The sequence below is a fragment of the Chelonia mydas genome, chromosome 24 (genome assembly GCF_015237465.2).
Source record: "Chelonia mydas isolate rCheMyd1 chromosome 24, rCheMyd1.pri.v2, whole genome shotgun sequence".
NCBI lineage: Eukaryota > Metazoa > Chordata > Testudines > Cheloniidae > Chelonia > Chelonia mydas.
The window spans coordinates 5,566,170-5,579,511 of NC_051264.2; the positions used below are offsets into that span (position 1 = coordinate 5,566,170).

The window sequence follows — 13,342 nt, forward strand, 5'->3', positions numbered from 1 at the left end:
GGGCAAGTCACTTTCCCACTCTGTGCCTCAGTTTCCCCCTCTGTAAAATGGTGATAATGACGCTGATCTCCTTTGTAGATGTGCTGAGGAGACATCTAAGAGCGAGGGATTATTATTTTGGAGAACTGGGTCTCTCTCACATAAGCAAGAGGAGGATCCTGTTTTTTCTGTCTGGAACAAAAACCACTGGCTGCTGGGAAGGTGCTGCAGGCCTCTTACTCACTGCTAAGCGGTGACTGTACATCCCGGGTGACTGGAGAACTGATTCTGTGATCAGACTGGTGCCTCCGTGAGGGGGCTTGGTCCGAGCTGATTGTTACCGTTGATTCAATGATAGACGCTTCCGAAACTGGCTGAGACCTGGCAAACTCGTTCCCGCTGAGCAGCCAAAGGGGGTTCTATCCCTGGCACGCGGAGGAGAGAGTGAGGATATTCCACAAAAATACTTTTTGTAGGGAAAAGATTCCCCCCCCCCCCATACAACTGGTTTTTGATTTTTAAATTAAACTTTGTGGGTGTGTGCGTGTGGGGGGGAAGGACCACATTTTAATAATAAAAGGAACCTTCCCTCACCTTTTTCCAGTTTAAAAAAAAAAGCGTGTCTTAAATCTCTTTCTCCTCCCCTGTCTCCCCTCCCCCCCCCATGTCAAAGAAATTGATGTTTTTGTGGAACATTGAGAGAGTCTTCCATGCCCTGTTTTGTTTAAATTCTTTTTCAATGAGAAAAAAGGGGAAATCCTGCTGGTTTGGACCAGCTCTAAATCCCCCACCTTTTTTTTTTTTTGGTGAACCAAGGTAACAACTTTGGTTAGGGGCCTGATTTTTGGGGTGGGGGGGTTGTTTGTTTACCATCCCCTACTGGGGATGCCGGTATAAAGGTGCCATAAACTCGTGCAGGCCAGTCCCTCCTCTGGATTCGTACAGGCCATCTCTTAATCTGAAGTATTGACGGGTCCCATCACCACTGTATCGGGCACCTCACAATCTTTAATGTGTTGTATCCTCCTCACACACACCTGTAATGTAGGGAAGTGTTGTTAGCGTCTGCCAGATGGGTCAATATCATCTGCCTCATCTCCCAGGTAGATGCATTGGTGTTTGTGAAGTGCTTTGCGATCCTTTGACGGAAGGGGCTAGAGAACTTCAGAACAAGATAACGTCCCCCGGCATGCCCTGTGGCTGAGGATTTCTGGGGCTACTGCAGAGATCTTTGTTTTCCAAGGATGGTGTCTTTCAGGGAAGCAGGTTTTTCATCCTTTGAAATCCTGAGAGCTCTGAAGCTGGGCAGAGATTCTGGTCTCTTGCACGCCGTGGAATTTCTCTTATCGGTAGCTTTTAATGATGGATCGAGTTTGCCGAGCAAGGCGTGCAAATCCCCGCTTTCCAGATGCGGCGTGGAAGAGTTTGTTTTATGTACGGGGCTCGTACCTGGCTTCTCAATATGGATTCCCAGCCCTGTCTCTGCTCCCAAGGGTGAGGGTTGCCTTTCTAGTCCTCCTGCCTGCCTGGATTTTCCACCAGGGGGAAGGGAGCTGGATTCTGATCTCTGTTACGCCACTGTGAATTTGCGGTAAATCCATTGGGCCTCATTTTCCTGCTGCCCTCTGGCAGCATGAAGGGGCCTTAAAGCTGATGGAAACAGCCCCTTGAGAATCCTTCCTGCGCAGCGTAGAGCTGGGGTAAGGACTTTGCCCCACCAGATGATGGGGGTGTGGCCGGAGTGCGCTGTGCTGTAGGTATTCTCTGCTTCCCAGGGTCCATGAGGCACCAGAGCGTAAACTAGGGCAGCCCTGGGGTTGCTGTAATTTTATGCTGGGGCAGGGTCCTGCATGAGTGTGGAATATGGAATATATTGTCTTAATGCCCCTGCTGCCCCAGCACAGGAACAGAGTGACCGAGGCCAGCAATGTAGGGGGGGGTAACTCCAGATTAGCTGAGCCTGGCTCCGTGAGGATAAATTACCCCCAATTTGTGACTGGGGGCAGTTTCACTTGTGGGGATGGTAATGCAAGAATTAGAAGCCCTGGCCCCCAAAGTGGGTCCCTTTCCCTTTAAGCCCAGCCTGCATGTGTGCGGTGGGGGTCCCTTTAAATAAAAAAAAAAAAAAAAAAAGAAGAAGAAACAACAGAGCCAGGAACAAATAAATCCCAGGACAATGGCTTGATGATGTGCCCAGGGCCCCTGCCATCCGCCCTGTTCCTAGCCTGGCAGCTTCTCCGGCTGGCAGGGAGCCCCTGTTGCCAGTCACCAAGGGAGGATGCTTTGTGGTTCGGGGCTCTCTGGACCAGCCTCTGCTGTTTCTGATCCCCTGTTTCGGGGCTCTGGTGTTTCTGCTCCCCGTTCAGTGACGGCTGCGGGGCAGAGAGGCCGCTCTGCGGAGAGTGGGTGAGTTCCTTTCTGCCTGGGCCGTGCCTCCCTAGCCAATGGGCCTCTGGTGCAAAGTAGGCTGTTGATTTACAGGCTGGGTGAGCAGCTTCTTTCTGGTGGGCGCTTGCTCCTGTCCTGTCCCCTGGGGGCTCTCTCCAGCTGGACGCCCCCGGCTGCGTGAGGATGACGTGCCTGCTTGGGGGAGGCTGTAGGGTATAGCGGGCAACAGCCTGGCACCCGATCAGCTGCTGTATGGGCGTGCCCGGGAGGAAGAGAAAAGGGCTCTGAATCCTATTAGAGTCAGAAGGGACCAGATCCTCTACTCTGACCTCCTGTATCTCGCAGGCCACCGCCCGCACACCAAGCCCGACCTATTGGCTTAGCTCTGCAGCGCTGATCCCTTGGCACAGCATGGGGTGACTCATGGTGGATGTCCGGCCCTGTGGTGCCCAGCAGTGATGCCCCACTTGGCCATTGCTGCTTCGTGCTTGGAGCTGAGGAATCGTACAAAGCAAACAGCAGGGGGGTTCACCCAGCACCCCGTTGTCCTCCCATTGCCCCCCTCAGACCAAGGCTGGGAGTGCTGCGTGAAAACAGCCGACTCTCCCCTTAAAGCGCTCTCCCGTGTAGAGCCAGCCAAGCGATCCCTGCCTGGTACCGTCCCCCACTCTAAGAACTGTCTCCACGGCCCCTTCCCCCACCTCTCAGCTAAATCCCCTGCGATGTTCTCTCTCTTCCTCCCCCCCACTTCCTAATGCATCTTGGGGGTGTATGACTTTAACCAGATGTTGCATCGCTATGCAGGACCGCATACCCTGCGTGTGGAGGGGGAGATCTTCCTCCTCCCTGCAGAGCTGTTTTAACCTCCCACCCAACCCAGTAGCATTCCTGTCCTCTTAGCATAGCTGTCTGCCTTGGCCCCGGTGTTTGTATCCAATGGGAATCTCTGAAGGGGGCACAGTGCGTGTTGGGGGGTGTATATGCAAGAGACAGGAGTTGAATATGGATGGATGGTGGGTGGGGAACCAAGTGGATTGAGTCAGCCCTGCTGCAGGGACAAGATCTAGTCCATTTTCCCCTCTTCACCCCAGCCAAAAACTCGTGCTGGGCTACCTGCCCCTTCTCTCCTCCCGGCACCCAGGTTGTCAGCTCTGTTGGACCAGAGCAAGGTCGTGTAAATAGGTGTGATTCCTCTGTGTCATCTCAGCTGCTCTTCGCACCATCGGTGAGTCTGGCAGTCAGTCAGTCGCTGTGTCTGAGTGGTGGTTGGAAGGCGGGAGAAGTACAGGGTTTATGACCCCCATTCTGTCTGATAATCTAAGCTGTGCTCTTCATTTCCCATCCCCCCGAGGGACTAACCTGGCTAGGAGAAGGAAACACCATCTGTTTATCGGAGGAGAGCTGTCAGGAAAATGCCTAATTTCCAGCAACCGTGACCCCTCCGTTGCTGGGCTTATCAAATCAGTGTCTTGGGGAACACAAAGCAGAACTGAATCCAGCAACAGGGGAGGGGACCGAGTGGCTCTATCTGTGGCTTGTATTACAGAAGAGCAGCTGTATACACATTTCTGTGTTTGTGTGTGTGCGGGGGGGGGGGGGGGTGTTTCTGTATACAGTGAAAATGGCGCTCGTGGGCTCCCAGGGTTGGATGCCTCTTCCTCCTCTCCACCCCCACTTCTGGCTTTATAATCTCCTTTAAATGGGGAAGACTTTTAACGATTAAACCCTTTGGGTCAGACTTCACCACTCTGCATACCCCTGCATACGCTCTTCCTTTGCTCTAGGATGTTGGGTATCCGGTGAGCCCACTGGTCTGTCTTACTCCAGTACCCGATGCCTTGGAGGAAGGCAGCACATCCTTACCGTGATCTTAATTTTGCATGGGAGTTGGGTCAGGAATTCCTTCCTGACCCCTGCAGGAGAAGGGCCGTGCCCTGAAGGGTGAGAGCTTGATGCCCCCATATTGTCAGCGGCAGAAATGAGTAGAAAATTCATCTGCTGATTCCTTTGGGGCACCTCCCCTCCCGGATTCTCGGGAAGCCTGAGCAACAGAGGGGGTGAGATTTTGAATGGTTAGAGCCAAGTCACCCACCAACCTTCTGTTCCTGCCTGTGGGATTGAAAGCAACAAGGCTCCTGCTCTCTGATCTTGTCAATTTAACTCCGAAATTGTCAATTTTAAGATCTTCTCTCTGCGGATTGCTATCTAGCCAGATCAGAGGGTGCTAAGAGACGGTGCAGCTTGCATTAACCCGCTGGCCAAGCTGGTTGAGTTGGCTGCCTATTTGCTGAGGGGGGTGAGCCACATCCTTAGCTGGTGTAAATCAGTGTAGCTCCAGTTTACTCCAGCGGAGGATCTGGCCTGCTATTTTTAAGACTCTTGCATTCCTGCACCATGGTGGATTTGATAGAGGTTTGGAGACAGGATGCGGGGCTGCAGGGAATTATTAGGGGATGGAAACCCTTTCCAAACAATGATCCTGCTGGAAGTTTAGAATTGTGGTGGGCTGGTCCCCACTTTGAAGCTATTCTGGCTCTGTATTTGGGCTCTGCTGGGTGAGGTCTGTTTGGTGCAAAATATCCTTTGCTGAGCCCTGTTACTTTGGACAACCCCACCGCTTGGATCAGAGGTGAATGCTGATGCTTGAAGAGTTTAGGAAAAGGAGAGGTCAGTGATTGCTTGGGATTCTGTCCTCCTGCAGGTTCTGCTCAGAGTCTGATCCGTCGCCCAGCTTGCTGATAAGTGTCTCTTCCAGTGCTTTGAGATCCTTGAGTGAAAGGTGCTCTGTAAGGGCAAAATCTCCTTCCTCTTCTACAGAGAGCTGCTGGTATGTGGGGCGTGTTATGGACACACAAGAGCAGTTCCCTGCCTATTTGGGAATCTAAATTAGACCGGCATTAGTGACAAAAGACCAGCATTATAGTAGGCAGCATAGTTTAGAGATTAGGGCCCTGGGTTCGGAGTTAGGAGACCGGGGTTCTATTCTCTGCTCTGCCACTGACCTGATGGGCAGCCCTGGACAAGTCACTTCCCCTTTCTGTGCCTCAGTTTCTCCTCCTGCCCTTTCTGTCTTGTCTCTTTAAACTCTCAACCCTTTGGATTGTTGCTTGCCGTGAATCTGTACAGCACCTAGCACCATGGGTCCCGGCTCTCACTGGAGGCTCTAGGTGCTTCTGTAATATAAATAATTTGCAGCTTTGGGGGTGGGGGGACGACACAGTCTGTTTTCTCTCACCAAGACACGTGATGCGAAGCTAACTCAAAGTCAGAAATAGCCAGGATTAGGATTACTCAGAACTTTGCAACAGGAAGTGACCAGCTGACTTCCTCTTTCTGAAAGGAGGGTGCCATGACAACCTGCTGCCTGTTGCCAGTCCAGCGACAGGGGCTAGATCCTTACCCCATGGCAAATCTTTGTAGGGTTTGTGTTCTTCAAACCTCCAGGCCACACACGCGAAGGCCGGGGTGGGTGTTGCGGCAAGGGTGGAGATGCCTGGTTCAGTTCAAATAAAATGGCACCCGGATTCGGGGAAAAATCACTACATTCATCACCTGTATCGAAACTGAACTCCGGGGAGTAGGAGTGAAAACTTTAAGCCAGTGCTTGAATGCGCAGCAGCAGCGGACCTGGGAGTCAGGACTCCTGGGTTCTGTTCCTAGCTCTGGGGAGGGACTGCGGTCTAGTGGCTAGAGCAGGGGGCTGGGAGTCAGGACTCCTGGATTCTATGCCCAGTTTGGCCACTGGCCATCTCAGGGGCCGTGAGTCGTTTTGCCTGCAGGCTGTAGCGTCCCATGCGTGGTAGAGAAGGCCCAGGTCTCTGGTATAATTAGTACAGGCGAGTCTCCTCTTACGCTGGGGTGACGTTCCGCAGTCAACGTGTAAAGCGAAAATCGCGTACAGTCAAAATTGCATTGAGTGGAATCGCCCACACTACAGGTACAGGATTTAAATTTTTGTTTTTGCCGACCGCACAAAGCTGCATTTGCACATGTTAAATGCGCGTAAGATGAGACTCGCCGTGTGAAGGAGGATTGATGATTTTTTTTTTTTTTTTTTGGTGGGACTGCGGGACGCAGACAGACCCTCTGGCTCTCTCTGGCTCCCCATCTGTGCTGCCCAGTGTTGTCACATGCCGTCTTTGAGAGTCCTGGCCTGAACACTGCAGTAATGGAAGGCTTTGCTGACTAGCTTTGCGGCATAAGTGTCGGGTTTGAAATGCCGCCTGTCTGAATCTCCGTGGGGTCAGCTCAGCCCTTGGTTGGGCAGATAAAATGTGACCCATACAACGGACTGTCTGTGGTCTCGTGGCTGAGTCTGAAAGCTCCAGATGCTTTTTCACAGCCCACACTGAGATGTCCATTTACCCTGAGTAATGATTGGCTTCTGTCTTCCACCCCAGAGGTGGCTGCATTTCAGGAGCACCCTCCCTGGGGACCCTGTGGGATATGAAAGGCACCAGATAAATCTTTAAAGCATCACTAGGAGACTCATTGCACAGTGTTTGGTTGTTTTTGTGTGGGGGGGTCCTTTCTTTGTTGAGCATCCAAATCCAATTCCTCCTGCCCCATTTTACACAGGGTAACTCGGCCCCTCCGTTCTACAGGAATAACGGGTGTATATCTTCCCTTGGGCTGTTCCGTCACACCCGGTTCTGTGCTGCTCTATGGCGTGAGGCATCCACGGCGGGGTGGGGGTGGGGGTGTATTTCTTAAGCAGACACACGGTTGTCATGGTTATCGGAAACAGGGAAGTACAGGGGATTTGAAATAACTGGGTGTCTTCTCCCATTCTACTCCACGCACTTTCTCCCTCCTAGGATCGCCGTGCCGTGGATTCACGTGGATCTGGCTGGCTTTTCTAGCCCCCCCCCCGTCCCACCCCCTCTTTCACCCCATCCTGGTGTGACTGTCCTGCTGGGTGTGACATCAGCTGGGGTCTGGTGACCCAATAACACCCCTTCCCCGCATCTATTTGCAGCATCGGCCGATCTTCCTGGAGCACGGGCCGGGTTTAATACCTGGATCCCCTCGGTTGGCACCATGAGCTGGAACGCAAAGCGACTGGCTGAGGGAGGGACTGTCGGGAAGGCGCACGCTGGAGGGAGGGCCTCCCGGGTGAGAGGCTTCTCGGGAGGTCGTCCCGTTCTCGGGCAGGCGGGGGTCCCCCTCTGCGGAGCTGAGGCTTTAACTCTCTCTCTCTGTCGGCCAACAGAACAAAGAGAAAGAGAAGATGAAAGAGGGCAAGGAGAAGGACGCCCGCTACACCAATGGGCACCTCTTCACCACCATCACCGTCTCGGGCATGACCATGTGCTTCGCCTGCAACAAGAGCATCACGGCCAAGGAGGCGCTCATCTGCCCCAGTGAGTAGCCGCGCGTTGGCGAGCGACTTGTTCTCCAGCCCTGACCCCCCTGCTCCCCCCTTACCCCTCTGCACCTGCCACACGCGTGCGCCTCCTCATTGACCCACCAGCTCCTCTCACCTACCCATGTTCCCATCCACGTCTTCCAGGTGCTGCTCTGTCTCTGCCCCCTGTCACCCCGAGTCTCTGCTTCATTCATCCCCGTCTCTCCTTCCTACCTCCAGCTCCCCAGGCCTCTCCTGCCTCCCCATATCAAGCCTCATGATCTCCTCTATCTCCGCTATCTGCCCCCTTCCCTCCCCCCACCACCCTCCCGTCCTTCTCTATCTCAGCCCCCACAACTCGATTGCAACCTCCTGCCCATCCCACTGCGTCACGAGCCGCCCCGGAGCAGGGAAAATACGATCCACTCCTGAGGGAGAGTAAAACCCTCCTTCCCGCAGCAGGAGGTGGCTGGCTTGACACGCCCCTGGCTACTACCCATGAAAGGCCGTAACTGGGTTGATGGAGAACAAGAGAATCGGTGTTAGAATGAGAGAGGGCATTTCTGTGTGTGCACACCTATATCTGGATGCAGGAGTGTGCCGTCCATGGGGGGGCCGTAAAGTCCCACGTAGCCTGTAGACAAGTGTGCGGCTTGCACAAGAGACCAGTGGTGGTCAGTGGGATTCACGGTGCAGGACGGGAGAGAGATTTTAGGGCACCGAGGAGACAGACTGTGATGGATACCGCTCGGTTGAACTGCATTACCTTCTTATATGCACCTTAGTTGTACACATGGTCCTGATCTAGTTCTAGGAGGGTTTGGTGCGTTAACTACTCCAGTTCATTGCATTGCCCCATCAATTATGTCCTGTGCTCTCTGTGTTATGGGGACCTAGCGCTGTTCTTTACGCCAGAATCGCTCCTGATATGTGAAGAACCGGGGGGCTTCCCCCAGCTATGCTCTGTTAGTCGATTTTTCTTTTTGATCGGCTGCGCGGGGGGAGGTGCGAGATGCAGCATGTGAAAATCTTTGCTCTAGGGTGAGATTTTCTCCAGGAGAAAGCCTGGGCGACGTCAGTTACGTCTACACGACAGCTGTGGCCGGCCCAGCTGTGTCTGTCGGGGGGGTGAGGAGGTGATGCCCGAGGGACAGAGCTGTGCCGGCATAAGCACCCCGTGTAGACGCAGTGATCCTGGCTGTGCTTTTACCAGCGTAACTGTTTGCTCACGGGAGGTGGTTTCACTAGACCTCCTACAAAGCTAAAGGTGTTGCACAGTTGCGTCCACCCGAAGACTACGTTGCCAGTAGAGTACTCCAGGAGAGCTGTACCAGTAACACTCTGCTAGTATACATGGCTCCGTGGAGTCACTGGCATGAAACTGATACGCACCCGCGGGGGGTCTGGCCCATTGACTCCAGTGGATCTGCTTTGATAGACGCCAGCTGGGGACCTGACTCTAAGTTCAGTTGAAGGATCGTGCAACTGCTTGTTCTCCAAATCCTCAAGGATAGCCTAGTGCCTGCATGTGTGGTCGGGCCAGAGGGCCGTGGATGAGCTGGGGGGACCTATGGCTGGGGGTGGGTTTTGCCTGCTCTGGATTCCGGCTGGGTTTCGCTGCTTTTCAAAGGATCAGTCCCTGAGCTGAATTCGTGTATGGGATGGCTTATAAATAAAGCTTGTTGCTCTGTGCGTACAGGCCCTGCCCGGACTCCAGCCAACAGGCAAATCCCAGCTGTGGCCGGGAGTGAGAATGAAGTTCTATCTCCTCGCTGTGTCTTGTTAACACGATGCCTTTCGATATCAGCGGGCGGGATGCTCATGGCGTATGGCGAGGGGGAGCAGAGATTTCATTCAGAAGCTGAAGTTTCTTCCTCATTGAGTTTAAAAGTACTTCTTTCTCTCAGGAAAGCAGAATTCCTCAGCACGCCCAATCCAGCTTCCAGCCAGGGTAGGATTGTTCCCTACAGCACATGCTCTTTGCCAAGGAAGTGTGGTCCAGTGGTTAGGATACTAGCCTGGGACTTGGGAGACCTGCATGCAATTCCCTGTTCTGCCACGGACTCTCTGTGCGACCTTGGGCAAGTCATTTAGCGGCTCTGTGCCACAGTTTTGCCATCTGTACAATGGGGATAATAGCTCTGCCTTGCCCCATAAGGAGAGGATAAATACATTAAAGATGGGGAGATGCTCGGATACTTTGGTGGTGGGAGCCAGATAAATATGTGTTTGGCCAGGCTAGTTGTAAAGACCCTGAGCGATGGAGCTATCATGCCCCCCTTGGGGGAACTTTCCACAGCCGGGTGATCTCCCTTTTAGGCTGATTATCAGGAAACCTGCCCGCCTTCTTCCCTTAACTTCACCTCTCACGCCTAGTTCCTACCTAGGAATGCGTCCTCGGTGTTTCCACCATCCAGATCTCTGTAGCCGCTGGGTACAATTTTCAAAAGCAACGACATGACTTCAAAGCCAAAGTCCCATTTTCGAAAGCGGCTCAGGGATTGCCTGTATGGGGGGTGGGGCGCGTTATTTCAGCCTGGGGTCCCGTTACCAATACCTGCATCAGAGGACTGTGCAATGCATGGTGGGAAATCCCCACCTGCTGCCTGGCTGATGCTGTGAAATGGGGGTGATTGCCCACTAAGGTTGCTGCAGGTGTTCTTGAAGGATTTAGGTGAATGAGAAATAAGAGAGGCATAGTTCACTGGAGATGCAGGGTTGTTCCCAGTGGTGCTGTCTCCCATTGACTCCCTAATCAGGCTGTTTAAATATCGAATTCTCTCTTTTTTCAGTCTCTGGGCTTGGTGGCTAGACTCTGCTTTCCCCTTTGCCCTGCTCTCCAGCCCTTTGAACAGAGATGCTAAACCCTAGACGGCTGGGGGGTGCCAGGTTTGGGTGGGGAAGTTGGTCAGGAGCATCCCATCCCTTGTGTGCAGCCTGGGAGAATCGGGTTTGGCACGGTGGATGTGCTCGTGACTTGGAGTCCCGCCGCCGACCCTATGGTCTGATCTGCTCCGTTCAGGGCATGGGGCTACACCCAGGCAGGTCTGAGGGCAGGGTTCTGCCCTTGCGTTGATTTTTGCTGTATAGGGTACAGGCTAATGTGTCTGCAGGAGTTCAGATCTTGTGTGCGCGCATCTTGGCTATAGAGTAAGAGGGTGCGCTCTGTATGCAGTTGGGTTGTCCAAGGGTTTTGTGGTTTGGCTTTCTGCTGTCTCTTTCTGATGGAGGCTCATGGCATGCCACGGGGGCAACTAGCTGTTGCATCAGCCCTGCGTGTTTCCTTCCTGCTGCTGCAGGATCGAAGCTGAGCGAGTTTGAGGTTAGGCCTTGCTCGGCCTGCTTGGTAAGAAAAGCGGATTACCATGGTCCAGGGAAACCCATATGTGACACACCCGGGATGTCTTTGCAGCCTGCTGGGATCCCGTGGGCCATCCTATATAAGTTAACCTATTTTAGAGTTTAATACTGCTGCCCATCACTGTGGTATGTGGGCAGCTGTTGCATGCAGAGCTACTGCTTGCTTGTGTTTGGATCTTGCTCCATTTTTTTTTTTTTTTTTTTTAAGGAGATGTTAAAACTTAGGCTGATGATTAAAGGTTCCTCTACACAAGAGAAGAGATGCTAGCCCCAGATTCTAGCTTGGCTCATTCCGTTCATCTGACTCCAGCGTTCCCTCCTCTGCCCTGCAGTGTCAATCGGATGCTTTCTTCCTGTCCGAACGCACCCCCAGGATGTTGCTGTGTGGCTGCTAAACCGCTACCGCATTGCGCCCCAGAGGTGGACGCATTTCGGTGGTGAGCAATGCCGTCACTGTGGTGCGCTGGGATGGCAGATGGTGAAGGGGCGTAAATACAAGCTCCGGATCATTATTGTAGGTGTGCCTGGAAAGAGGTCTGTTCGTGGTTCAGAACCCCTTTGTGGCAGGGACTGTCTCTTCGTTCTGTTTATACAGCACTGAGCGCCGTGGGGGTCCTGGTCCATGACTGGCGCGACCACAGTACAGAGAACGGGCTACCAGGTGCTCTGGAAGAGGAAGCCATTGGCGACCTGGGCTTGTCTCTGAGAATCCATGTGCATGGTATATAAGGAGATCCCATGCCCAGCCCCCAGCACTGTCCGTCCCTATAACCTGCCGCCCCCAGGTGCTGCTGTCTCGAGAGTTACCTGGCTTTGCACAGGGTACCTGAGGCTCACCGGCCCTGCAGTCTCACGGGGCTTAGTGCGGAGGAGGCGAGAGCGCTGCCGTTATTCCCTCCTGGCTGCCAGCTGAACGGTACAGATGTACGGAAAGTTGTTCATTTCCTGTCTGGTTCTCCGGCATGTGGGCGGGGGAGGAGATGGAACGGCTTCCCTGGGGATAACGCGCTGAGTCACCCGGGGGAGGAATCCCTCCCCGCTCTGCTTTCAGGTGTGACTCCCACTCGGCTTCTCTTCCCCCCCAGCCCCGAAGCGAAATCAGGGCTGGCCACAGATTGACGCCCTCTGTCTGGCTGTCCCCCCCCCCGGAGCAGTGGCAAAGTGAGCTTCCCCATCGCTGTCCTGCTGATGCAGATTAGCCCTGACCCGAAAGGATTAAAGGGGGCCATGTGGGGCATTGGTGCTTTCTGCTGCCCAGGGAGCCGGTTACCGCATGTGCATGCCTTGCCCTACGGGAAACGAGCTTGGTGGGTCTGAGCCGCGGGTTTGCATTTCAGGGGGAGCTGGGTGCCGAGAGCCCCGAGGTTCCTTTGGAAAATCCTATCCCTTGATGGCCATGATAGTGCCTAGAGGACCCAGCCGAGATCAAGCCCTTGCTCTGCTAGGCGCTGAGAGACCGTCCCCCTGCCCTGAAGCGGAAGGTGTAAATAGATGAGACAGACAAAGCGGGGGGAGGCGCAAAGAGGGAAAAGTGACTCTCCCAAGGTCCCGGAGCAGGTCAGCGGCAGAGCTGAGAACCCCGCCTCCCAACTCAGCACCTTCCCCACTAGCCCGCGCTGCCGTTACCACCATGGGCCGGATTCCGGGTCTTGTTTTAAATCCTCACCCGCACCAGGTTAATTTATAACCGTCCCAGTACAGATCCAGCTCCTCTGTGCCAAGAAAGAGCAGACAGGCTGCAGCCATGTGGCTGGGCAGGAATGTTGGCAGATACCGGCTCTCCCTCCTCCGGGTTGGTCAGAGACCTTGTGGCGGTTAATAAACAAACTTTCTCTCTCGTTCCCATCCATTCCTGGAGTCCATCCAACGTCCGGTCATTGGGCATCTTGTATGTTATGTGTCTGTACCTCCGCCAGTCTAGTCTGCCCCGGCCGTGACGGGTGGAGCCGGGACCGCCTGTCTGCTCCCCGCATCCCCAAGGCTGCAGTGAGGGGTACAGACAAAGAGCGAGAGGGCCGTACGGCCAGGTGGCAGCCATCCCAATGCAGGCTGCTGTCTGCAGCAGCTTCTAGCAGCAAGTTCCCTGGTGCCTCGGTTTAAATTCACGCTGGGGTTTAAACTGGTGCAACTGTCTCCCGGACACCAGGCCTAATGGGAGCAACACCCAACCGGGCCAGGTGGGAAGGGAAGAGGCGACTTGGGAGCTGAATCTAGACTGGGATTGGCCACGGGGCTGAGGTCCGATTGGCTCTGCGCCGAGATCCTACG

General features: G+C 54.0%; 1 protein-coding gene across 5 annotated transcripts in view; it reads left to right on the forward strand.

The window, feature by feature from the left end:
• ARHGEF2 (Rho/Rac guanine nucleotide exchange factor 2) overlaps nt 1-13,342 on the forward strand; it is a 132,048-nt gene that overhangs the window by 82,537 nt on the left and 36,169 nt on the right. For 4 of the 5 annotated variants that reach the window (XM_037882859.2, XM_043535534.1, XM_043535535.1 and 1 more), the window contains one exon: nt 7,580-7,730. In XM_037882859.2, the coding sequence (XP_037738787.1) occupies nt 7,580-7,730 (151 nt within the window). Of the gene's footprint in view, nt 1-7,330; nt 7,483-7,579; nt 7,731-13,342 lie in introns of those variants that run through there. The other variant, XM_037882860.2, reaches the window with a different exon arrangement.